Source organism: Aspergillus uvarum (genome assembly GCF_003184745.1).
Source record: "Aspergillus uvarum CBS 121591 unplaced genomic scaffold BO82scaffold_75, whole genome shotgun sequence".
Lineage (NCBI taxonomy): Eukaryota > Fungi > Ascomycota > Eurotiomycetes > Eurotiales > Aspergillaceae > Aspergillus > Aspergillus uvarum.
Genome location: NW_020291372.1, coordinates 26250 through 51583, shown reverse-complemented (window position 1 = coordinate 51583; position 25334 = coordinate 26250). Strand labels below are relative to the sequence as shown.

The 25334-nt window shown below is 51.7% G+C and overlaps 5 protein-coding genes across 5 annotated transcripts; 3 read left to right on the top strand and 2 right to left on the bottom strand.

Annotated features, from left to right (window-relative positions):
* Positions 1-620: 620 nt before the first annotated feature.
* On the bottom strand, positions 621-5604 carry BO82DRAFT_295005 (putative ATP dependent RNA helicase; the record flags this gene model as incomplete). Its single annotated transcript, XM_025631844.1, has 11 exons — positions 621-848; positions 964-1303; positions 1363-1576; positions 1641-2025; positions 2085-2226; positions 2285-2342; positions 2389-2463; positions 2566-3113; positions 3167-4060; positions 4128-4791; positions 4845-5604. 11 exons carry the CDS (start codon positions 5602-5604, stop codon positions 621-623), a joined length of 4308 nt encoding a protein of 1435 aa, XP_025487126.1.
* Positions 5605-6079: 475 nt separating this feature from the next.
* BO82DRAFT_436226 (putative translational activator) lies at positions 6080-14777 on the top strand. The gene is made up of 7 exons (XM_025641096.1): positions 6080-6269; positions 6397-8468; positions 8517-9198; positions 9254-9448; positions 9506-13333; positions 13400-13971; positions 14021-14777. Exons 1-7 carry the CDS (start codon positions 6149-6151, stop codon positions 14576-14578), a joined length of 8028 nt encoding a protein of 2675 aa, XP_025487125.1. The 5' UTR covers positions 6080-6148; the 3' UTR covers positions 14579-14777.
* Positions 14778-15160: 383 nt separating this feature from the next.
* BO82DRAFT_191741 (60S ribosomal protein eL19) lies at positions 15161-16493 on the top strand. The gene is made up of 4 exons (XM_025630529.1): positions 15161-15247; positions 15468-15737; positions 15881-16031; positions 16182-16493. Coding segments are annotated over exons 1-4 (573 nt in total). The 5' UTR covers positions 15161-15245; the 3' UTR covers positions 16332-16493.
* A 1595-nt stretch (positions 16494-18088) lies between these two features.
* Positions 18089-19766, bottom strand: BO82DRAFT_191730 (uncharacterized protein). The gene has a single exon (XM_025630528.1). The coding sequence runs from the start codon at positions 19662-19664 to the stop codon at positions 18219-18221; it is 1446 nt and encodes a 481-aa protein (XP_025487123.1). The 5' UTR covers positions 19665-19766; the 3' UTR covers positions 18089-18218.
* Positions 19767-21828: 2062 nt separating this feature from the next.
* BO82DRAFT_358667 (uncharacterized protein) lies at positions 21829-24471 on the top strand. The gene is made up of 3 exons (XM_025636357.1): positions 21829-22151; positions 22512-23914; positions 23971-24471. The coding sequence occupies exons 1-3, from the start codon at positions 22127-22129 to the stop codon at positions 24235-24237; spliced, it is 1695 nt and encodes a 564-aa protein (XP_025487122.1). The 5' UTR covers positions 21829-22126; the 3' UTR covers positions 24238-24471.
* Positions 24472-25334: the final 863 nt, after the last annotated feature.

The following is a 25334-nucleotide window of genomic DNA, read 5'->3' as shown; positions in this document are numbered from 1 at the left end:
GATGAAGTCGATAACAATGCCTAGGTAACGCTAGACGAAATGGCCCGACTGGCCACCGGCAACTTGGAAGGGTATACCTGTCAAGAATTCATTCAATCCATGCACCTCACTTAGTATGCTCTCTTTGCAGGCCGATCATGTACGGTGCAATGTGAACCCAGTTTGTAGATGTGAACAGAAAACGTGTATCTCATCTATAGAGCCATCCAACCATCTTCAAGAATTTGAGTAACTTTTGCCTTGATGAAGAAGCAGAATAAGATTTGGAACGGAAATGATTCCACCAGAAACGAGGACGCAAAAGCGAGAGCAAAAATGTCTTATGATGTATCACAGACGCCAGCCCTTCGCGCGTATGTACTGTATGGACTGGACTGTACCAAAAAGCCTGGAAAAGCACCATGGAAACGAGAGCTATTTTCTTTTCCCAAACTCACATAAACCACCGTTCACCCCAGCTATATTTGCACAGAAAAGAAGAATGGAAGGGGAAAAAGATGAAAAGAAAAAAAAGAAAAGAAAAACTTCAAAATATTCTCCAGCGTTATTCCTCTTCCTTTTATTTATCTTGACGTAGTCTCTCGAGAAAAGGGATTCTAGAAGGCAAGATGATATAGACTTTAAGAAATTCGTTTGGCAGCATGCGCCTGCTCGAAGATCTGTTGCCAGATCGCAATCCACTGTTGCTGCTTGTAGGAAGGATATGTGAGCTTTTGGGGCTCGCGGAAGGTCGCCTGCAGGATCTCGCGCAGACGGGCGCTGAGGAGCTTCAGCGCCAGCATGGCTTTCCAATCGCGGATGGAGAAGCGGATGCGGTTCGCGTCGATGGAGATGACGCCGGAGTACATCTAGAAATGGTGTTAATCCTCGCTCGCTCGATGTGGATACTCAAGGTAATAGGCAATGGCGCATGGCCCCGTGCCAGGTAGTGGAATGGATTACAGAGGGGAGTGAGAAACGCACCTTGAATTCAGGTTCTCCGCAGAGTATGGCAATGGCAAAGTCATCGACAACGCTTGTTTCAAAAGCATTGTAGTTCCGGTTACGACCCTGCATGATATTGTAATAGGAAAGCCATTTGAGAGGGGGGGAAGATGGGTCAGGGTTGCGGTTGACAGAAGTAGGATGAAGGGTAACGGATTGATTGTTGGCGACATTGCGCCAGCCTTTGCCTTCACGGGTGAGCAGCTTTGGATAGAAACTCCAAGATATAACCGAGTTGACGACCGTATCGTTGATGCTGTTGGTGTCGTATTCTTCAGGAATGACGAAGAATTGTCGATTGCGGCCGCCGTAGCGTGATCTTTTAGAGTCAGTGAGGCTTGGACCACGGTAAGGTTCAAGGAGGGACCGCTAGCTTACCTATTCAAAGCAGCCTTCTGCATCGGGTCGAGGGTCAAGAGACCGGCGTCAGCAATTGACACTACCAGTTGCATTTTGATGTCTTCGATATTGAGCAATGTTTGTGAGCTGAGGAAGTTCTTCCGGCAGAACGCGTACTCGTTTGCACCAGGTGTGTTCCTAGTGCGTTTCCAAGAGCAGTATGCATTGTATACTGTCAAAAGATCCGAGTCACCTGTACAAGAGAAGAGTTCCATTAGTCTAGTGTCGAGGTGTTCAGGGTGTCGCGAGTAGCTTACCTTTGCGGAATGACAGTCTAGCTATATCTTTCTGTGTATTCGATCCCATCGTGTTAACGAAGGGTGACTTGGACGAAAGAATGGCTGCAATGCTGACGGTAGCATCTAAGCACCGGAAGAAGGCGCCGTGAATAATCAACTTTCCAAGGAACACGTCCAATGGTAATTTAGCCAGCTGCACTCCAAGAGGAGTCAAGTTCTCTGCATTCGTCAGAGCCTTGACTTCCTTTAATGAGTCGATCGCACGGCGAATGTTCTTGGATGATGGTGGATCGAGCGCTTCGAGTAGGGTAGTTTCCACCTCGCCCAGCTTGCATATTTTGACTCGCAGTACCAAATCTTGGAGAGACAACCGCAAAATCTCTGGCGTTTGTTGTTCCGCAAGCTGCAATCCGACAATTAGCATGCAGAAGCTAATCTGGTTATTTATCATGGAATACATACTACATTGTCATGCCGGTATCTGGTGAACATATGAAAGCATATTCCGTTCTGCACTCGTCCCGCTCGTCCTCGACGTTGTTTCGCATTAGCGCGTGAGATAAATGCTTCAACAAGTCGTGAAAGTTGACGCCGCTCGTCAAACCTATTTTTCATTAGAATTAGAAGGGAGTCGACATGCTTGTTGCAAACTTGATACTAACCGCATGGTCTTCTCCTTGCCTGCGTCGATCACAGCAGTGATATCCGGAATCGTGATACCTGGCCCTGATTAGTACAATCACGAGTCAGAATTTATGACTCTTACCTGTCTCAGCTATGTTGGTAGCAATCACAATCTTTCTCATGCCCTCTGGAGGCACGACGAAAGCCTTCTCCTGGTCTTCACTGGCAATGGAAGAGTGCAGGGCATGCACAATCCAGCCTTGCTGGAAAGTGGGATCGGAGAGAATCTCGTCGTTCAGGCGGCGGATTTCAGCCATACCAGGCATAAAGATGAGAATGGCTTTGCTGTAATGGGTCATGTCGGGCGAGGTGGCGATTTTGGCGACAAGGCGCTTAATGAGTTGATAATCGAGGCGATACTCGTCTAAATTCAGGATGGTATCACGGGTCTGTTTCGAGTACCCATCAAGCGTTGACAAAAGACCGCCACCCGCTGCCTCACTTTGAGCCATCTCAGACGCCAACTCATCTGAGTCTTCATCTAAAACACCATTCGACTCATTCTCAAGCAGTCGATAGTTCGTCATCTCAACAGCGTCTTCCAAGAACTTCATCTCTACAGGGAAGGTCCGCCCAGGTATATTCAGCACAGGGACTCCGCCCAGGTACGTCGAGAAGCGTTGTGCTTCAAGTGTAGCCGACATCAGTATCAGCTTCAGGTCAGGTCTTCTCAACATCAGTCGGCGGAGAACGATGAGAAGGAAGTCACTGTCAATAGAACGCTCATGAACCTCGTCAAGGACGACATGTGTGACGTCTCGGAAATCGTCCGGGCGTTCCAGCATACGCACCACGACTCCCGTGGTCCTACCAAAAGTCAGTCGGAAGCACTCGGTGAGTTATCAGGAACAGCAACATACGCAAACACAAGCCTCGTGGCCTGGCTAACTTTGCTTTCCAACCTGACAGCAAATCCAATAAGAGAGCGAGCGGTCCCAACATCGTTCTTATTCTCCCCAAGCTCCTCACTAACTCGTCGAGCCAATGATATGGCGGAAATTCTGCGCGGTTCTGTGACGTAAATTTTGCAAGGGCGGCCTTGCTGCATCTCATGTTCCAATATGAATGACGGGATCTGGGTACTTTTACCGCTTCCCGTCTCACTGCAGATGATAAGCGCGCGGTGTGTATCTAGAGTGTTCAAAATCTCGTCCCGGAAGTTCCAAATGGGCAAGTTCATCCTGCCCTGAACCATGTACTGGAACGAAGCCGTAGAGGACTTCTCGGTCCAGATCCTGATCAGTTCCGCATCAGGCTCTGAGCCATCCCTGGCGCTGGCTCCACGGACGGGAGACTCTGGCTTGCTGGAAGTTCCGTTCCTGCGCCGGAAATTGTCTGACAGAACAACGTCATCTTCAAATGTGCCATGATTTTCCTGAAGTAGCTTTTTCAAATTCTTCACCGTTTCCTTATCGGCTTCATCTTCTTGCAACTTCTTTGCGTTGGCGAATTCTGTATAAAGATCTCTCCATACGGCAGGAAGACGCAAATAGGCTTTGCCCTCTTTGGAGGTCTGAGGGAACAGAATGAAAAGAGCCAGGGTTGAGACAAATGCTTCGGCTTGCTGCGATGTGGGGGTTGCCACTTTATCCATTGAGACGAACGTGGCATATGAGTTCGAGTTGTGTGTAGTACTTTCCCATTGGAATGAGAAGGGGATCTCTTGGGGTTTAGACCACCTCACTTCAATCGCGTGTTGATTCATATGCGATGATGATGAGCAGTCTTTGTACGTTACTTTGCATCCGGTGTCTCTGAAAGCATTTCGTAAACCGGCTTATCCCATCATACAGGTCCATGAAGAAGAGCGCATGAACTTACCTTGCCTTACAGGTCTCCTCCAGGACTCGTCGAGGGCTTAGTCCAGCCCATTTTCCAAAGTCACGAAATTCAATTGCAGCCTTGCTCAGCTCCTCCGTAATCACACCTACTTCCAGAGTGGGTTCTTCGGATCCAAACATGTCGCCTAGCAAATCTGCGTCTTCTCCGATACTATCCAGCGGTGCTGCGTCGCCAGCTAGCTCTGTCTTCTTTCCCTCCGATTGCTCTTTTTCAGCGACCTCTTCGGCCGGAGGCTTCTCTTCGGGCTCGATTCGGCGAGCAAAAGCTGCTTCCTTCCTCAAGTCGTCAAGCTTTTCCCTCCACTTGTACTCGGCCTCATGCCGGTCAAAGAGTACATCATTTTCAATACTGGCAATTTTGCGTTGCACTTTCGCTGCCTGCGGGTCCTGGCTATCAGTTCCAGTAGGTTTACGGCTTCCCTTTTTGCCTTTTTTGGGCTGGTCAAAAAGTTCTGGCCGCAGCTCGTAAAGCCGGGTTTGCAGCTCCAGATACTTGGGGGTCAAAGTATCAGGATCGAGGGAGCTGTCCGAATCATAGGCATACGACTGCGGGGGACTTGATCCCTTTACAACGCTCTTGGGCTTTTGCGCTCTGCTATCATTTGGAGTCTGTGCTGGGGTAGAAGCTTGCGATGGCTCACGATCTGGTGCCAGTTAGCCATCCAATCCTTACGCGATACCAAGCATCTAAGGTTACCAGTGATCCAAGACATTTTCTTATCGAGCTCGTTTCGTTGTTGGGTATTAGTCTGGGTGTATGAAGGTAGTTCTTTGGGGTCGCAGTGCAAGGCCAGCCAATCTAGGGCCTCGTCCAGGTTGCAGACCACCTCTTTATTTGTGGACGCGAAATTACCGGGGAAATACAGCAGTAGATGCTTTAAGGCCTCATCAACTTTCTCTTCTGAAAAGCCGAGTTTAACCAGGGTCTCCTTGAGTGTCCACAGTCTCATATACAACTCTTCTTCCGGGATGGGCTTCTTCGAGCTGGAATCCCGGCTTGGAACGGGATTGAGCTCGCGCTCCTCGATCTCGACCAGACTCAATATGGTATTCAAAACGTCCGAGGGCAGCCATTCCAAGAGATTGATCGAGGCGGCTTGTTGCCGAAGTACTCTCCGCTCGGTGTCCAGCTTAGTAACCTGTCGGGCTGCGTCATTCCTGCATTTCGATGCGTATTTTTCCACGAGAAGCTGCAGCTCAGCTTCCTCCAAGTGCTTCTCAAGTTCTTCGGGGGTATAGTTCTGGAGCGAAGGCGCCTTGTCCTTGTCGCTGTTTGTGGTCGCATGCTGATCTTCGGCGGGAGTAGGACGGTCACTTTCCGATACGGACTTAGATTCCACCGTGGAGGGCGGTAGTGAAGGTTCTGTAGATTTGGGTTTAGAGGGTATTGAGACCGTTGCGAAACCTCGAGCGGGATTAGAAACAGCTTTCTTTTTTTTCCTATTATTTGGCGGCATGATGGTTGGTGGGTGGGTGAGGGGAAACGGAGGGGAAGCGGGCGAGCGAGAGAAAGCAAAAGAGAGAGAGAGAGAGAGAGAGAGAGAGGGGGGGGGGGGGGGGGGGGGGGGGAGGGACGGAGAGAGGTTGGACGGTCAATGGGATGGCGATGTTGGTTCTGTTGTTCGGCTGGAGTCAAAGAAATTGGTCTAGGGTCTAAGATTAGTCCAAGCACCTATTTTCAACTGTGAATCGAGACAGAAAAGTTGGAAAGAGAGATATCGTCATAGCCTTGTCCGGTCGGGAGGGATGCGCGCACACAAGAGATGGAGAGTAGGAAAAGGCAAGGCGGGCCGGAGATAACTTAGTAGTAAGTTAGTACAGTACTGTATACATTACTTACTGTACGGGACTCCAGAGGGCTGGCTTCCCTTCCCTCCTCTCCCCCTCCCCACAACCGCCGCAAAACTTTTATGACAACATCATCGGTCCCATTCCCATTCGTTTGTGCGTGTGTCTGCCCATTGTCTTGTCACGCCGGCATGCTCCAGTCCACCACATAACATGGACGACTTCCCATGGGAACAGGTGGATTCCGGCAACCTGGAGAGTCTGCAGGTCGTTCTCTTTTCGAGTTCAACCGCTCGCAGAATCCGTGCTCTCCAGGAGCTCCGCGATAGAATTGGTCAGTGTTGCCAGTCCTCCCGTCCTTTCGGCAAAGCTCAGCCCAATTTCCAGTCCAGCTCTGCCTGCCCATTCCTTCACCACGATTACTCTGTTGAGTTGCTAACTGTGCGCTTTCGCTTCATCAGCTTCTACATTACCTTCCCAAATCCGTCAGCCTGTCATTGGCCTTCTTTTCACAACTTACCCTCGCTATGTCGACCGTCCCTCTCGTCAGGCCGTTCAGCAATGCCTCCGCGAGCTGCTCAAGGCTCCGGTCTCGACCGAAGACCTGAAATATTTTACCCAGAAATTGCAGACTGAGGCTGCTAAACCACTGGCTCCCGGTCCGGCTCTGGTTCTAGTCGAATGGTGCTCAATTGTGCTACAAATTTTGGCTGAAGATCCCGAGGCGCCGCTTTCTGCCGCTCTGGACACAATTGCGGTGGACGCCAGAGCTCTAGATACTTGTCTGGCGGCTGCTGGTTCCAAGCAAGCTGTGAAAATTTCCGCCCTCCGAGTCACTAGACGTGCGCTACGTGCTGTCTTTGGCTCCGCTACCTGGGGTGAGGATGCAATTCGTCAGTCTGTTCAGCGATTGACCAGCGACGCTACCGCGGGTCAAAAGAATGCACCTTTCCTTGGCGTCATCTCCGGGGTCTGCGCTCGTCTTCCGACCAGGAAGCCAATCCTGGAAGAGCAAAAGAAAGCCATCATCGCCTATTACACCAAAGAACTAGTCGGTTCCAAGTCCGCTCCGCCTTCGCATATCGCCGATGCATTGGGTGACTTCTTCGTTGCATTTGTTACCTACGAAGACGTTGCGTCTGAGTTGACGCCGCCCTTTGAGAAGGCCATGCTGCGGTCCCCCGAGGTGGTTTTTACCGGCTTGCTTCCAGCGCTCTGCTCCTCCCTGCCAGATGATTTTGATCTTGCGGAGCTTCTACATACTCGACTCTTGAAGCATTTGTTGTCAAGTATGAAGTCGGCCAACCCCGCAATCAGACAAGGCGCCGTCCGTTCCTTCGAGGCACTGCTTTCGAAGTCAAAGAGTGACACCCTTTTGCTCAAGGTCACCAGCGAAGTTGTTGGTCCTCTCAAGACTCAGAAAATTACCAACCCGGAACAACGTGCCGTGTACGCTCAAGCCATTGCTGCTATTCTACCTTCCGTCGATATTTCAAAAGAAGTGGTTCAAGGTCTTGTCCCTGTATTCTCGCGTGAATCTAATGAAGCTGCCTTGGAACAAGAGATCAAATCGTTCTGCAAGCATCTGACATTCCTCGTACACTCCAAGGTCAAGGTCAACGACGATGTCATTGGCGCAATTGTGAAGGGGTCTTCCGACAAGCGTGCACCATTCAAGAAGCTTTGGCAGCTCAATGTCAGTGAGGTATTCTGGCATGTAGAGGCGTCGATCTTGGCAAGCGCTGAGGTTGAACCGCTCGTCAACAAGTATCTGGGCAAGATGAAAGAACTATACAACGAGGTCTTCTCCAACCCGTTGCCTTCTGCACAGGGTGGATCATTGTCTACAGCTCATATTTACCTTGCTCTGTTAGAGCGCTCTTCTCCCCTCGCAAGCTTCGATAAGGCAGCTTGGGACGAGACCATCGCACAGGCGATGGTGCTCAACCCCAAGCCGTCATTCTTGCTCAACCCCAAGGCATATTCCAAGCTGGCTTCTCAAGCTGAGATTCAGTGGGCTGTGAGAGCGCTTGCTGCGGTCACCACTAGCTCCAAGTTCGGTGGTGCCGAAGATGCAGCAAAGACTGCATGGGCCCAGGCTTTCATTTACAACATCACTGCCCCTGCACTTCACACTAGCTTCCGTGACGAATCCGCTCGTGCACTGACTGAGGTATACTCGAAGAATGAGGCTGGCACCAGCCGGGTCATCATTAATGGCTTATGGGCTTGGATTCTTGCTTTCAGAACAGGCGAAAAGGAATCCGCGCCCGTTTCTGCGGGTCCCGAAAGCGAAAGGCACCTTCATCTCGTTCTAAAGGCCATCTGTCCGCCCTCGTCTACCTTGCAAGCGGTGGAACACATCGCAGCCGATCTGAAGAACCAGCTTGTTGATTTACTTCTCCTTTCTCGACCTGAATTGATCCCGAATGCGTCTTGGATCTCCCTGTGTCTCAGAACAGGTACCGATCCGGGTGATCTGGTGCGCGAGTTTGCAGACGACTGTTTGAAGCAATTGACCCGCGTGCAGATGGTAAGCGTAACCCTGATTCTTTTATGATTAATTACTAATAGCTGGTAGGATCCCGTTCAATCCAGAATCCCTCGACTGAATGCCGCTATCTGGAGCGCGGCCGGCGAATTGGCTTTTGTAGCCCCCGATGCTATGGTACCTCGACTTGTCGCTCAAATCCGGGAGGACTTGGATGTGTCTCGTGTTTCGAAGTTCACTCCGACTGATGTCGCCATTGCACGCACACCTGAGGGGACTATGTTCGTTGATGTCCTTAGCACTAAATCAAAGCCAGCCTTCGACAAGAACAACAAGGACTATAATATTCTCAAGTGGGAAGAAGAACTACGGGTGCAACTGGCGGAGAAGAAAGGCCAGAAGCCAAAGAAGCTTACCGCTGATGAGCAAGCAAAGGTCAAAGCACAGCTTGCCAAGGAGTCCAAGATCCGTGAGGAGGTCCTTGAGGTGATCAAGAAAATCGAAAGGGGGACTGGGATTATCCAAGGCCTTGCTAGTGGCCCGGCAATTGACGCAGATAGCTGGATCAACCCTGCTGTGAGCGCCTTGCTCGCACTGGCAGAGGCTGGTGCAGGTTTGTTCGCTGGTGATGTCGTTTCCAAGGCCTATATCAAGTGCGCCGAGAAGCTTTCTTCACGGCTTGGTCCGCTGCGGCCTTTCGTGGGTGTTGCAACTCTTCGTGCAATCGGCCAGACACATCTGCCTCCTGATATGGAAGCTGAGTCCCTTGGACGTAAGTCACCCTTGTGGGCGCGAACTCTAATACGACCTAACTAATACGTCTGTAGAACTCGTAACCAGGATTTTGTACCGATTGCGGTTTGCCTCTGAACAACGCCCTCTTGATATCTCGTCACTGGCATACGTCCTTCCTTTGCTCTTTTTGATCCTCGATAGGAATGGCATTGAGGAACAGAAAGGGGAAGAAGAGGGCGAGCAAGTTCTCCTTGCCATCGAAGTTTTGTCCTTCCATTCAAGCTCCTGTAAGTCCATGATCCGACTTGAATCCTGATTTCGTGGAACTGATTTTATATGTACAGTTACCGACGAACGCCTCCCTCGGGTTGAGGTCCTGAACCACCTGCTGTCAGCAATGCAGAGGTACACTCAACACTATAAGCTCATCAAGGACACCCTTTTCGACTTCTGCCGGTACATCTCATCCAATATCTCCCAAGACGAGCTGGATGTTCTGTTGAAGGGCACAATTGTTTCTGAGGTGTCTGTTCGTACTTCTGTCCTACAGGTCATTGAAGCTGAGATCGATTTGACCGATCTCGATTTCTCGGAGCACATCTGGCTAGAATGTCATGATCATGTAGAAGAAAATGCAGAAATCGCCGAGAATATCTGGGAAGAAAACGCGCTGGAGGTAGATGACTCCTCGTATGGAAAGATCGTGCCCTACCTCGCCTCCAAGGATTCGCATCTCCGCGGTGCTGCTGCTCGCGCCTTGGCCCATGCTATTGAGTCAAACCCATCTGTCTTCGATGAGATTGTTTCGGAGCTGCAGTCGAAGTATTCGATCGAGATCCAGCCCAAGGCTCCTGAGAAGGACAGTTACGGAATGCCAAAGAAGATGGACATGACCGACCATTGGGAGTTCCGCAGTGGTATAGCCCTCGCGCTCGGTGCTATGACAAATCTGTTTGAGGGCGAGCAGATTGTTGGGTTCCTGCGCTTCCTGATTGAGAGGGGCCCTTTGATTGACAAGAGCTCCGTGGTGAGATCCCAGATGGCGGAGAGTGGTCGATCCGTCATTGCCGCACGTGGCCAGCAGGTTGTGGAGGAGCTGATGAAACTTCTGGAAACTACTTTGGAAACATCCGACAAGGGGAGTGAGACTTCTGACCTTCTCAATGAGGCTGTGGTTGTTCTGTACGGATCCTTGGCTCAACACCTTAAAGCAGACGACCCTCGTCTACAGACTGTCCTTAAGAAACTTCTGGGCACTCTGCCGACGCCTTCGGAAAGCGTGCAGTCTGCAGTTTCTGGTTGCTTGCCACCCCTCATCCGACTTTGTGGCCCTCAGCAGAGCGGACGGTATGTCAAGGACATGCTGGATCAACTTTTACAGTCTAAGAAGTATGCTACTCAACGTGGTGCAGCCTATGGTCTCGCTGGTATTGTCAGTGGCCGGGGTATCTCCACACTGCGCGAATTCCAGGTCATGGCTCATCTTCAAGATGCTTCGGAGAACAGAAAGGAGCCGCATCAGAGACAGGGTGCTTTACTGGCATATGAGTTGTTTGCGACCATTCTTGGTCGAACATTCGAGCCATATGTTATTCGAATTGTCCCGCAACTCCTCGCTAGCTTCGGAGATGTAAACGCCGACGTCCGTGATGCCTGCCTCGATGCGGCCAAGGCCTGCTTCTCGAACCTCAGCTCGTATGGTGTCAAGCAGATTCTCCCGACTCTTCTTGATGGTCTCGATGACACGCAATGGCGCAGTCAGAAGGGAGCTTGTGATCTTCTGGGTGCTATGGCTTATTTGGATCCCCAGCAGCTGGCGGCCAGTCTGCCTGACATTATCCCTCCGCTAACAGTTGTCTTGAATGACACGCATAAGGAGGTGCGTAATGCAGCCAACCGCAGCTTGCAGCGCTTCGGTGAAGTTATCAGCAACCCCGAAGTCAAGAGCCTAGTCAACGTACTCCTCAAGGCGCTGAGTGACCCCACTAAATACACTGACGAAGCTCTCGACTCGCTTATCAAGGTGTCTTTCGTTCACTATCTGGATGCTCCTTCCTTGGCTCTCGTCGTTCGTATCCTTGAGCGAGGTCTCGGCGACAGGTCAAACACGAAACGCAAATCGGCGCAGATTATTGGCAGTTTGGCTCATCTTACGGAGCGCAAAGACCTCATCTCTCACCTACCGATCATCGTTTCCGGTCTGCAGCTGGCTATTGTTGATCCTGTGCCCACTACCCGTGCTACTGCTTCCAAAGCCCTTGGATCGCTCATTGAAAAGCTTGGAGAAGATGCTCTTCCCGATCTCATTCCCAATCTCATGGCTACGCTCAAATCGGATACCGGCGCTGGTGATAGACTGGGATCCGCTCAAGCTCTTTCGGAGGTGCTCGCAGGCTTGGGTACTACCAGACTGGAGGAGACGCTGCCTACCATTTTGCAGAATGTCAGCAGCTCGAAGCCATCTGTTCGCGAAGGCTTTATGACCCTCTTCATCTTCCTTCCCGCTTGCTTTGGAAACAGCTTCGCTTCCTATCTTAGCAGAATCATCCCCCCAATTCTTTCTGGATTGGCTGACGACGTTGAATCTATTCGTGAGGTGTCGCTCAAGGCTGGTCGCTTGTTGGTCAAGAACTTCTCCTCCAAGGCCATTGACCTGCTTCTTCCGGAGCTTGAACGCGGCCTTGCGGACGATAGCTACCGTATCAGATTGAGTTCCGTTGAGCTGGTTGGTGACCTTCTGTTCAGTATCACTGGTATCACGGCCAGGGCCGATGCAGAAGAGGAAGAGGAAGAGGCCGCTCAAGCTGGACAGTCGCTTCTCGAAGTTCTTGGAGAGGAGAGAAGGAACAAAGTCTTGTCTGCGCTCTTCATCTGCCGCTGCGATACTTCCGGTCTTGTCAAGAGCGCCGCTATGGGTGTCTGGAAGTCACTTGTCGCTTCGCCCAAGACCCTCAAGGACATGGTGCCCACTCTATCTCAGCTCATCATCCGCCGCCTTGGCTCTTCTAACATGGAGCACAAAGTCATTGCTAGCAACGCTTTGGGAGACCTTATCAAGAAGGCAGGAGAGTCTGTTCTCGCGACTTTGCTTCCTACCCTTGAGGACGGTCTTCAGTCATCTCCCGATGTGGATGTCAGACAGGGTATCTGCATTGCTTTGAGAGAGCTCATCACCTCTGCTTCCCCTGAGGCTCTCGAGGATTACGAGAAGATTCTCATCTCGACTGTCCGGGTGGCCTTGGTTGATAATGATGAGGACGTGCGTGAGGCTGCCGCCGAAGCATTCGACGCTTTGCAACAAATCCTTGGCAAGAGAGCCGTCGATCAGGTCCTTCCTCATCTCTTGCTTCTCTTGAGGAACAGCGACGAGGCAGAGCAGGCACTATCAGCCCTCCTGACACTACTCACTGAGCAGACGCGGGCAAACATTATCCTGCCGAACCTCATCCCTACTCTTCTCACCTCTCCGATTTCAGCATTCAATGCCCGGGCTCTCGCCTCCCTCGCCGAAGTGGCAAGCAGCGCTATGACACGTAGACTGCCTACGATTCTCAACTCCCTGATGGATAACATCGTGTCAACGACCGACGAGGAGCTCCGGCAAGAGCTCAGCAGTGCTTTCGATACCATATTGGTGTCTGTTGACGAGAATGACGGTCTCAATGTGATGGTGAATGCCATGATGACTCTTCTGAAGCACGATGACCACGTCCGTCGCGCTACTGCTGCGGTTCATCTCAAGAACTTCTTCGCAAATGCCGAAATCGACTATTCTAGATACCATCAAGACTTGATCCGGGTCTTGCTCATTTCTTTCGATGACGGCGACAAGGATGTTGTGAAGGCCGCATGGGCAGCACAGAGCGAGCTTACATCTCATTTGCGCAAGGAAGAGATGGAGGTTCTTACGATCCCCACGCGACAGGCGTTGCGTTCTGTGGGCGTTCCTGGCGCCAACCTTCCAGGCTTCAGCCTCCCCAAGGGTATTACTGCCGTTCTGCCGATCTTCTTGCAAGGTCTCTTGAACGGAAGCGTCGAGCAGCGTACTCAAGCCGCTCTTGCCATCAGCGATATCATCGATCGCACTGGTGCGGATTCTCTGAAGATGTTCGTCACGCAAATCACGGGTCCTCTTATCCGTGTCGTGTCTGAGCGGTCGGTGGATATCAAATGTAAGTCCTTCTCTTCACTCCTACGATACTGTTGTTTTCGGTCCTTTAACTTACGATTAACTGCAGGTGCCATCTTCTTCACGCTTAACAAACTCTTGGAGAAGATCCCGTTGGCTGTCAAGCCATTCTTGCCCCAACTTCAACGGACGTTCGCCCGTGGTCTGGCGGACTCTACTAGCGAGACTCTGCGCAACAGGGCCGCCAAGGGTCTTGGAATCTTGATCACTTTGACCCCCAGGGTCGACCCTTTGATTGCGGAACTTGTTACTGGAACCAAGACCCCTGACGTTGGAGTGAGAAATGCAATGATGAAGGCACTTCAAGAGGTTGTCGGCAAGGCCGGCGCCAACATGAGTGAGGCTTCGAAGAATGCTATTCTTGGCCTGATCGATGACGAAGCCAGCGATCAGACTGACGCTGTGGCTATCACCAATGCCAAGCTTCTCGGTGCTTTGGTCAAGGTGCTTCCACCCGCCACAGCAGGCCCACTCATCAAGAACAGAGTCCTGGCAGCCAATATCTCTCATTCTTCAATTTTGGGTCTCAATGCTCTGCTTGTCGAGGCGCCTTCCGCGTTGACTGAGCATTTCGCCACTGAGACGCAGGCAGTCATCTGCCAAGGTGTCACCAACAAGGATGTAAGTTTACCCAGCATGTAAAACCACGGACCGCGCTAATTCCCGATAGCCCTTTATTTCCGACAACAGCGTTCTGGCTGCAGGTAAATATCTGCTGATTGAGGACGAGCATCGCAACTTCGAAGACAACAAAGCCATTTTCGAAGCGTTGGCGCCTTGCATTCAGCCCGGTGCGCCCTCCGATACCCGGAGATTGGCTTTGGTGGTCATGCGGACCGTCAGCCGACTTCATCCGGAGTTGACTCGGCCGCACCTGGCTCTCCTTGCGCCCCCGATCTTCGGCAGTGTGCGCGACATGGTCATTCCTGTGAAGTTGGCGGCGGAGGCTGCCTTCCTCGCAATCTTCTCTGTGGTCGAGTCTGAAAGTGCCGTCTTCGACAAGTACATGGCTGGACCTGGGGCTGAGCTTCCGCCGGGCCCCAAGCGGAGCATGTCTGACTACTTCAAGCGTATTGCCTTGCGTCTCGCCAGCCAGGCCCGGGAGCGAAAGGAGGCGGAGGGTGGACAGGGTGGCCTAGGCCTGTCCAATGATGAGGTTGATGACGAGAAGGAATTGTGGAGCATTGGCAAGGTTGACCTTGGAGAGGGGACGTTTGGAGATGATTGATGGTAGGATGTTGAGATATAGACTTGATCTAGCCGTGGCATGAATTAGATTTATACCCTTGTCTCGGGGGGTGATGTTAATTCTGAGGGGAAGCATTGGAGGAAAGAAGGAAAAAGGTTCTAGGAATGTTATGTTTATAGGTATGTTGGATGTTATATGTTCCATGTCATAAGTACTATGCCTAGACTACTAGGTGTCGACTCCGTTCGTACTTGGCTGTCTAGATTGGGACTAGCCCTATCTATACGGATAGATAAGAAACATCAGGAGCTTATCAGTCACGTGTTGAACGGTCGGCGGAGAAGAAAACAAGAGAACCATCAAGTGCAGAATTGGGCAAATGGAAACAGATGGTGGACCACCATAAGGAAAATGAAGACAGAGAGCCTCACTATGGAACTGACTGGTCCATCTCAAACGAACCGCGTTGCGTACCTATACCTGACTTGTTTGTAGATACTTGTACTTGGAGGTGAGGCTCTGGCGGCGGAACCCCAGATCGGGACAAGCGGCTGGGGCACAAGCCCTAGGGTGGATTTTCTCGCTTAGAAGCACAGTGGCTTAGCTAATCAGTGGGCGTATCTCAAACTCCTCAGCTGGGAATTCTACCCGTCGTCGAGTGCAACGAACATCATCCGCCAACGACCGTCGATACGCCGACATCAAGATGTGAGTCCTATCATCGATTTGTGCTCGTTTCGTTTGAGAGGAGAATTACGGCCCTTCGATGGACTACTTTTCTGGCCTATTTGCCCAACCATGCACCACCACCTCCGCATATGCCCATCGAAGGGCCCTTGTCACTCCTCCACTCGTCGACGAAGCAAAAGAATTTCTCGGACCGCGATGGACTTGATGCTGACCGTCTGGTTTTTTTCCCACACAACAGGGTCAACCTTCGCACCCAGAAGCGCCTCGCGGCCTCCGTGGTCGGCTGCGGCAAGCGCAAGATTTGGCTCGACCCCAATGAGATGAATGAGATCTCCAACGCCAACTCCCGTCAGACCATCCGCAAGCTTGTCAGCGATGGCCTCATCATCCGCAAGCCCGTCACCATGCACTCCCGCGCCCGTGCCCGTGAGCTCGCCGCCGCCCGCAGAATCGGCAGACACCGTGGTCTGGGTAAGCGCAAGGGTACCAAGGAGGCTCGTATGCCCAGGTATGCACTCTCGACTCTCTCTTTCTCGCGTCCGTGCAGCGGAAGGATCGGTCTCAGGCTGTTGGATATGACTGGACCGCCATGCTGGAAATATGGGTTGGGGACAGAAGGAGCTGACATGCGGTTTTTTCCCCTCATTACAGCCAGATCCTCTGGATGCGCCGCATGCGTGTTCTCCGTCGCCTGCTCGTCCGTTACCGTGCCTCCGGCAAGATCGACAAGCACTTGTACCACGAGCTCTACCACCTGAGCAAGGGTAACACCTTCAAGCACAAGCGTGCCCTCATCGAGCACGTAAGTTGACTCCTTTGTCTGCTTTGGCTGCACGAACCGCCTTTTTTCACGAACCAACCACCTGTCTTTGAACTACACCCGATCCTCTGGCGGTTTGGCAGACCTTCAATGGAGACTCGAAACTAACGCGGTCTCTTTCACCCACTACAGATCCAGAAGGCCAAGGCTGAGAGACACCGTGAGCGTGTTCTCAAGGAGGAGATGGACGCTAAGCGTGCCAAGAACAAGGCTCTCCGTGAGCGCCGCTTGGAGCGCAAGGAGGCCAAGCAGAACGCTCTCGTCGCTGAGGCCCAGGAGTAAATTTCTTCTGTTTGACGAACTTTGGCGGTGCGGAGGTTGAAAAGCGGGGGATAATGGGTTAATCGATCAGCCAGTGGAATATAAATCAGGTCGACCAAAACTACACACTTCCCCGTTTTTTCGTTGCAGGTCTGGCTCGTTGGCTCTGAGAAGAACAAGAAAAGTTGCATCCGGGACAAATGGCTTCTGTCTGAATCGTATCAAGGAGGCAACCCGGCACACCTGGGTTCGTCGGGGACACGGGGAAATGAACATATATCACCTCTGGCTTTACCTCTTTGCCCGTTTACACGACGGGGGAGAAAAGCCTAGAGCATGTGAATATGGAACAAGACAAGAAAAAAAAAAGAGAAATGACCAACTTTTTCATTAAAGTCAAAAACAATGGCATGGCGCTTTGTGTGTGTGTGTTACGAAATTCCCGAACATTGTTCTTTCTATCATCTACACTCACACATGGTCTCTTTCCATTCTCCATCTCTTTTTCTACCCCGGAAACCCCAGTCAGAGCCATTCTACCCCGGATGTCTTTTCTTCTGCTCGTGATCTCCTGCCATCGCATTTGGGCCCTGCTCTCCACCTATCTTTCTTTACTCCTCCCTCCTTCCCTCCTAAGGCCTGGTCTAGCCCTTTTTCTCCGGCCGGTAACTCTTCCACTTCCTCCCCCGCATCGTCCTTGTTTAATGTCGTAACGTTTCCTGAATATCACGCTTGAGGGTTCCAGTCTAGCCGCGGGGTCTTTTCTCTCTCGTAGCATAAATCCTCCACCGTCTCGATGCTGTAAAAAGAAAAGAAATAGCCCCACCTAAAGGAGATCCTTGACCGAAACGAACCCACCCACTCGCCCCTGAGAAATGGGAATTGGGATCGTCACTCAATCCCCGTTTGTTTTGCCATGGGGTGGTGGCAGCCTAACGCAAGCAACACGGGGATTTTTTTGCTCGACGACTAGAGAGAGCCTGCCCACACACTCCCCCGGATCCAGAGGATTCTTTTTTGTTGATTAAACAAACTGACTGAACTGGCCTTCGCGTGAATCCTGAGTATCTGTGGGACAGGAAGAAGGAGCACTCTGCCATATTCCGCAAAAACTTCCTTGTGCTCACTTCACTCTTATGTACTCGTACCTGCACAGAACCATTACTCCAGGACTGACTGACTCCACCGCGGGTGGACGGACTATCAATGAAGTCATTGCCTCCAGGGCGGGAAGGTATGACATGACTCTGGCTTCATCGCATCTGGCTCAATCTTACGTTGGGGATTTTCCTGTAGCCACCAGGGAGCTAAACTCGAGTTCCGGTTGGAGGTTCGATTTATGCATTTCACATGGTTTCGTGAGGAAGGGGGCTATCTGTAGCTTAAGTAATGCTTACTTCTCCCCGGATGGCGGGTTGAAAACATATATATATGAAAAAAGGTGGTGGAGCTGGTGTTGCGGGTACCACGCCAATAAGAGAAAAAAAAGTGTTAACTAGTCGGGAGGAAAGACATTTCTTGTTTTTCTATCTGTTCTCTCTAACTTTTCCTTACTAGAGTACTCTGTGCATTTCAGAAGATCAAAAATACGTGCACAAGATCTTCATCAATCCTACTGCGTATTTGCACTGAGACTGGCAACCGGCTAATTATCATACCACCCGAACCACGGCGCAGAACACCTTCCGTGCCTCATGATATTATTGAGATCAAGAAAAGAAAAAACATACACATACATGTAGTCGAAGGTTATACAGCAATATAGAAACGTAGCACTACGACTCCCCCGTCTTCCCAGAGACATTAGCGCAGCATATCATCCACACAGCGGGTCGATTCGGTCATATCATTATACACATCCAGTCATACATAAACCCCGAAGAGAATCGAAAACAGATCCTACTACAACTACACCTGCGCGAGCGGGATGGTCGTCGAACTGCGGCGATGCATGACCGCCGCCTTGACCGGATATTCCAGATCGAATGGATCGCTGCGTGTGCTGACCCGCGCGCCCGGATCATAATACCCCTGGCCACCCCCGGCGTCCGAGAGCTCGTTGACGGTGAACGGGTAGCTGAGTCGGTTGAGGAGACTGCTTCCAGCACTGCTGCGGCCATTGGGGAGGATCAGCGTGCTGCCCAGGCTGACGTCGCCGCCGCTGTAGATGGAGCCGCCCCAGGCAATGGACAAGGGGCGTTGCTGCTGGGACATCTGCGATTGGCGCAGGTGGGTGGATGTGGAGGCGGCGGAGGATGCGATGCCCGGGCTGGGATAGGGGTCGGCGAAAGGGTTGCGCATCACCCGGTCGCTTTGAACGGTTGTTCCACGGGAGGACGTGGACTTGTAGGTGAGTTCGAGGGGCTCGACGAATGGATTGGCGTTTGCAGCGCGGGGGATGGCGGAAGAGTGGGGTCCGTGGTAGGTGTACTCGGGTTTGGAGACGGGGACTCTGGCCACGTGGATAGGGAGTGAGCGGACTGAGGAGGAGTCGGAAAGGAAGGACCGATGCGATTGGTACCCTGGACGAGAAGCACCATCTGGCAGTGCCACAGTAGGTATCTTTTCCGCCGTAAAGCCTTCTTCACTGGTGCTGGGGCTCGGAGAGCCTCGACCAGTGCGTCGCTTCGAGCTCATGAAGTAATATCCTAAGACTAGAGCGAGCGCAACGAAGGCGAGTCCACCTAGCACACTGCCCAAGATAGTACGCAAGGGGGTGTTGGAGCTTGAGCCGTGGGTGAAGTCTACGGGGTCTGATGAAGTGGTGTGGTTGTTAGAAGTCACATCCGTCGTGGTAGGTATGGCCGTCGATGCAGTACTGATCGCTAAAGACGTCTGGGGGGCTGATGTGATGAGGCTGGCTGCACCAAGCAAGTGCTCTGAGTGCTCCGTCGACGATGGTTGTACGACTTGGCTGGAGCTGAGACTCGGAGTTTGGGAGCTCGTCTGCTGCGAAGAGAGGAGGATATTTTCATGCTGAACACTAGGAAGGTATGAGGTGTTGAAAGCACTGAGACTGTCTGTTGTCGGGGTGGTTGCGATGGGACTGGGAGGCGTATCTGTAGAGATGGCGGCTGGAGCCTGCGACAGCCGCGTTGCTGCGGTTTGCGCAGGATGTTCAAGTGAAATTCGAGAATGAGTGCGGGTTGTGATCGGACCATTTGCGGGGACAGTCTCAATGTCGATCAACGACAAAGTATCCGTGTTCGGGACGGCGATGTGAGTACCTGCTGCCGGCCACGACAAGCTGGTTATAGCCGAAGGTGCCCCCGAGGGCACAGCAATCCTGGACTCTCGTGGGTATCTGGCGCACCTGGTACTCTGAAGAAGTAGACAAGCACTAGGCATGGACATGTCGCCAAGCCCGCAGGCCGGATAGCGCAATACAAAGTTTGCTGGAACCAAGGCGAAAGACTCAAGTGCCTGGTATAGTTGCAAGAGGGAGAGACTTTCTGGTCATGAAGCCACAGGCGCGTAAATGAGTGATAGCGCCGAGAGCACGATGGCAGCTGAAAAGATCGACTAGAAACGAACGGAGGGAGTGACAGAAAAGCAGGAATGACAGCAGCTCAGGGCATAGTCACTAAATCTTTCTCATTGTTCTTTTCCTCTACCGGGACAAATCAGGCAGGCCATGACAGGGACGTCGAAGGCGACGACGGCCCGGGTTGGACGGTATTGTTTCAGAATGCGAACGGTGAAGTAGAGGGCCAAAAAAAAAAAACGGTCAAATGCGATTGCACGTGAAGAGGCGTAGAAGTTGATGTATCCAGGATGTTAAGGAACACAGCCTCGAAAAGGGCGAGAAAAGCTGACACGAGAGGTTGACGCGAAGGAAAGAAAAAAGAAAACAGAACGGCTGGTCATCTTAGGATGATATCAACAGCAGGGAAGCTAATCTACCGAGTGCGTTGGGGCCAGGCGCTTGTATGTGTGCATGTACGGAGTACTGTACGTAGAATTGGAAGCTGATATGCGAAGCAGGGGATAAAAAGCTGGATGAAACAGCAGAGCCACCAAGTCGATCCAACCTGGAAGCAGAGACAGCAGAGACAGCTCTAACAAGACGATCATATGAATGCATAAGAGGGGTTCAGACCTTTGGCCCCCCTCGCGTGAGGAGCAGAAGAGCTCAGGGGGGGGAGGGGGGGCACTCAGCTCAGGGAACACTTCCAGATGATTGATTGAGTGGAGAGAGCAAGGTGATGAATGGCAGGACTCGGGCCAATCATGAGTACGACTGGCAATGAATGACCATGAAGGGTGAACTATGAAGTGAGATTGGCTTCCAAGCATGTTAGCATGTTGGTGGTATACAGTGGTATAGTGGTATAAAGGCATATTGGACAGAAAAATCAACAATCTGAAGGTTAAGCATGAGCGTTGGATTGGAGAGATTGAAGCTGAGCGGATACTCAAGTGGTCGGACGGAGGTCAGACCACCTGATCGTTCCATGGTCATTGGCTGAGATCCGCCTTCTGCCATTGGTTTCAGACACCATGCCTGACTAGTCCGGAAGTAGACTGGTCCCGGCATCAGGTGCATGCTGAGTCACATCGACTAACCATATTTGGACAAAGCCCCATTCTCCCGCCGCTGTGATGGTTGCCTGAGGTTGGATGCATCTGCCTTTCCCCTCATTTATTAGTTGTTAATTGTTCGATGATTTGACAAAAAGACCAATGGAATGGCATAATGTCATGTAATGTGGTGAGTTGACAGTTTGATGTTGTCTGGTTGTTGGCTATGTCTATGATTCATTGTCTGGCAAAGAGCAGGATCTATGCAAAGGCAATGACTGTCGCATGCGATTGATGTCATGGCCCGAGTGGTTCCTCGCCTGCGCCCAAGGAAAGCCTCCTGACATTCCCAGGAATCAGCCCAAAAACTCCGCCAAATTCACTCATTAATGAGACTAATGAAACCAATGGGAATGGAGACCATCGAAGGATGGTTGCCAAATGAGCTTGTCCAGGTTCCTTGGGCTTGTCCTGGCCTTAGTCTTGATTCTTGTCCGCCACTCCAGAATTTCCCCGCATTGTGTGTACCTAGTATACAGTCAAGTCGTCGGTAGGGCAGGCAGTATGTATGGCAACGTGACAGAACTGGAAGAAGTGATGAGATCAGGAGATCCCCTTGATGCGATCGATAATCGTCCAAAAGCACAGGGCCTGAGGGTTAGTTCTAGTAGTTATCAAGTCTCTTCAGAAGTGAGTGCATGACAATGAATAAATAAACCGGATGGATGATTGGAGTAAAACCCGCGGTTGATCCTTTCTGCCTCTTGCTGCCTCTCTACCTGCGGTTGAAAAAAGGTACAGTACTCAACTCACTCTACTCTCTGCTTCGTCTGGCTTCGTCTTGCTTCAGGTTCATTCTTAATCATCCCACACCCCTTCTTCACCCACCCACTTTTTTTGCCATCGCTGGTTGGCGCTAATCTCCACCCCAACTTTTATCCACTCTTCATTCTTCTTCCTCAACTAACACTTGGAGATTATTTATCTCCCCCGCCCCCCTCCTTCTTCCCCCCAATTTGTCTACATGTGTACTATTCACAGCTGCATGACCCCCATTGATTGATCAATTGATCGCTCCGCCTCTATCTAATTAGTGCTGTGCAATTCGGCTCGGATAGCTTTCTTCCTCTCCCTTCCGCACCTTATTCCCTTACATTTGACTCTCTCTCTCTCTCTCTCTTCCTTTCTGCTTGGGTGGCGTGCACATGCACACGAACCCCCCGGTACCTTACAGATTATCTCCTCCCACACTTGCACGTCGCTTTCCTGTGTGATCGATCGACTTTCCCGGCATCATGTTTGGGTGGTCTGGTTCGCTGGGTAAGGCTGCCTGTTTCCCACTATTCTTTGGACAATCTACCCTCTCATGCAAATCGTTGCTCTCGTACATCACCTACTGTTCTTGTCTCGGTGGCCCCCATGCAGGACCCTGCAATCACAGCACGGACATCGCGACATAAGCGGCGGCTCTACTGGCCTCGTGTTTAATGGAAGCCACCAGAGTCCTTCTGCTTCGGTCGCGCAATGGTCTTTGGGGTCAATTCTGCCTTGTGCCTACCTTATGCTTCCGAGGGCCCCATACCCCTCGGGAGCCTGTCGGTCGGCTCTCTGCCCAATTTGAGCTACGCCCGACATAAATCATCCGTTGACTCTTTCCATTGCTGACATGATGCGACGCAGGCCTTCCGGTGAGCGCAGCACCGGAGAAAGAGCGCTGCCCACCGTCTGCCCCCACACAGCTCGACTTCCCTGTTTACCACGTCCCCGATCTCGCAGAAAATGGGTCCAAAACCTCCTTGGCCAGGCTCAACGAAGTGCTAGCCTCCATCCGACGGCCGCAAGATATCAACCCCCAGAAGTTCGAGGCCTTGAATCTGAGGCTGGAATCAGATGTCCCTGCCGCTCGCATTGTCCGTCAATCGGGACCGAAAACGGCCCCTCCACTACCATGGGAAAATATGTCGGCCAGATCCTCCCCGGTAGATGAAGATGGCACTCCTATTTTGATGGACAATGAGAACCCATACCCCTCTCGAGACCGTTTCGAACTGCTACAGAGTGAATTACTGCTCGATAACGATGACGCATTTAGAGAGGTGGCTAGACTGCCTCCTCAGGAAGGACGGGATCGAGTTAGGGTCACACACACACGAAAGTTTTGGACGGGATTGGAGCGCATGGCTCAGTACTGGGATACCAGCTTGGATGATTACTTCGAGCGCCCGGCCTCTCCGCCACCTAATGAGGGCGATGAACACATGCAGATGGACGAGGAACCACAAGCATTGAAATATCCTGACGTTCCAGAGATTCGCATGGATGTGGACGGTGGGACCCCGGAAGAAGAACTGGCAGACACCCCGTCAGGTTCTCGGGACCCGGAACCAGAGATTGTGACTCGATACAAAGGTCGTCGTATCGGCTCAGGGAGTGAAATGCCGGAAGATGCGCGCGACGAAACCATTCGAGCATTGACGGAGATGGCTGCCTGGCCCTTTGGCTGTCAGGTCGCCCTGCCAATTGCTCCCCCCAAGTTAGTCGCCAAAACGGTGCTCTTCCCAGTCCGACAGACCTTTGTGGCCGCTCGATCTCCCAAAGATCGACAGCTGGCCCGTAGTGGTGTCATGGAAGGGCCCGTATTCACGGCCCAGTGTCGACCTGAAACTTCATTTCGAGGACCCGAAGACACCCCCGGTGAAAGCGTCGGCGATGTGTGTGATCTGCTCCGCGAAGTGGGTGCCATGCTCCTGACCGCACAGGAACGCGCCCGACAGGGAGCCACTGAAGTCAGACCAGGGGAAGGTCAGTGGTGGACGACAGTGCCGCGGTGGGGTGGTGCGCCAAATCATGCTGATGGCGATGGTCATGGGCAAGGTGAAGATGATGCGTCTTCAGTGGAGCTGGGAAATGCTCGCAAGCGTCATCAAATTGAGCATCCGTTCCTCGCATTGCGTCGGCCAAGCTTGGTCCGTAAACTGAGCAACAATTCCAAGTGGAAGATCGTGGAGCCTGGTCCCAGTCTCTGGGATAGGCGGATGAGGTACATCCAGATTGGGAAGCCCATTGAGAGTCCCTTCGATGATGTACGTACCCCCAACCTTGCTATGCGGACGGAGACAGGCATACTGACAGACGGCAGATCTATATGCTATCATCTATCAACCACCATCTTGCAATTCTGCACCTGCGTGTACATCGGCGATATCTCGAAATGATTACCCACGGGCGCAGCGACTTCCCACCAGTTTCCGACGGTGACCAGCCATGGCAGGTTCTCCAGCTACGACGGACCAAGTGGTACGATTTGTTCGACGCCGAAGATCGACTTGAAGTGTTCAAGGGAATCTGGGGCACCTTTCATTATCTTTTACGGCAACAACCGTCCCCTTTCCAACATCTCAACTGATAAATGTTTTCCGTGTGTGCATTTCTATGATATCCAGATCTAGCCTTCAGATCTAGCCTTCTCTGCTCTTCATTTCTCGTCCATACCCGGTCAAATTTGACGATGGACATTGCGACAGCGTTTATCTGGACAGATGTCTTATCATGACCCCCTTGCATCCTATCATCATATATAGATGGCAAGACTATAGACACCGATAGAAAGCATACAAATTGTCCCTATGATATTTTTTGATCCGACCCCTCCTTCCTGTCGCGTGCTTGTTCTGAGTAGTCCAGACCGACTACTGAGAACTATGTGCCCGCCTACTCCCGATTTCGACCCTCCTACTGCCCTACTGAATACCTATCTAGCTGGCTACTTACCTACCGAATGCAGGCAGCACAGCATAAAAGCATGCCCATCAAACAACCCGCTCCGCATGAGAAAGTCTCGGGTTACAGGGTTACACCACTCTCCATCCCACTGCCCCGTACCACCACCACCACAATCTTCAGGTTACTGTGATGTTGAGGTGGGGATATTCCAAGGAACATCCCCCCTCCCCCCCCATGCATTACCCACGTTATCCATGTTTCCGGTCGTGTCTCATTCATGCTTGAAGCCCAGAACGATAGCATTAAGCTGCGGTGAAGAGAGAAAAAGGTATTGTAGATCGCGCCGATGACAGGCCGCCCCCCCCGACCCACACACCCGCCTTTCCTTCCTTCCTTCCTCTCTCTCCGTCTCCTGTGATTATCCGGAAGGTCTGAATCATGTCCTTGCTTGCATGGATCCCGAAAAAAAAATAGAGCCGTAAGGAACAAGCAATCCGGATGTGAGTGCGTGACTGAGTGAGTTCATTCGTCCACTTCATGGGGCTTTTTTACGAGTAGTAGTAGTAGTACTGCCTATCCTTCTATCCGGGAGTCTGGGGGTCATCCTTGCTTTTCAACCTAAATCTGTGTGTTTTATTTGGGGTCCCAATAGCTACCTGGGAAGGGCAGCTGAGCTTGGGGTATAGGGGATTAGAGAAGGGTTTTTGGGGGGATTGAGGTGGTGTTTCTTGCTTGGATGGAGGTGATTTGATTCATTCTGCCGAATAATGTGGGTGGGAT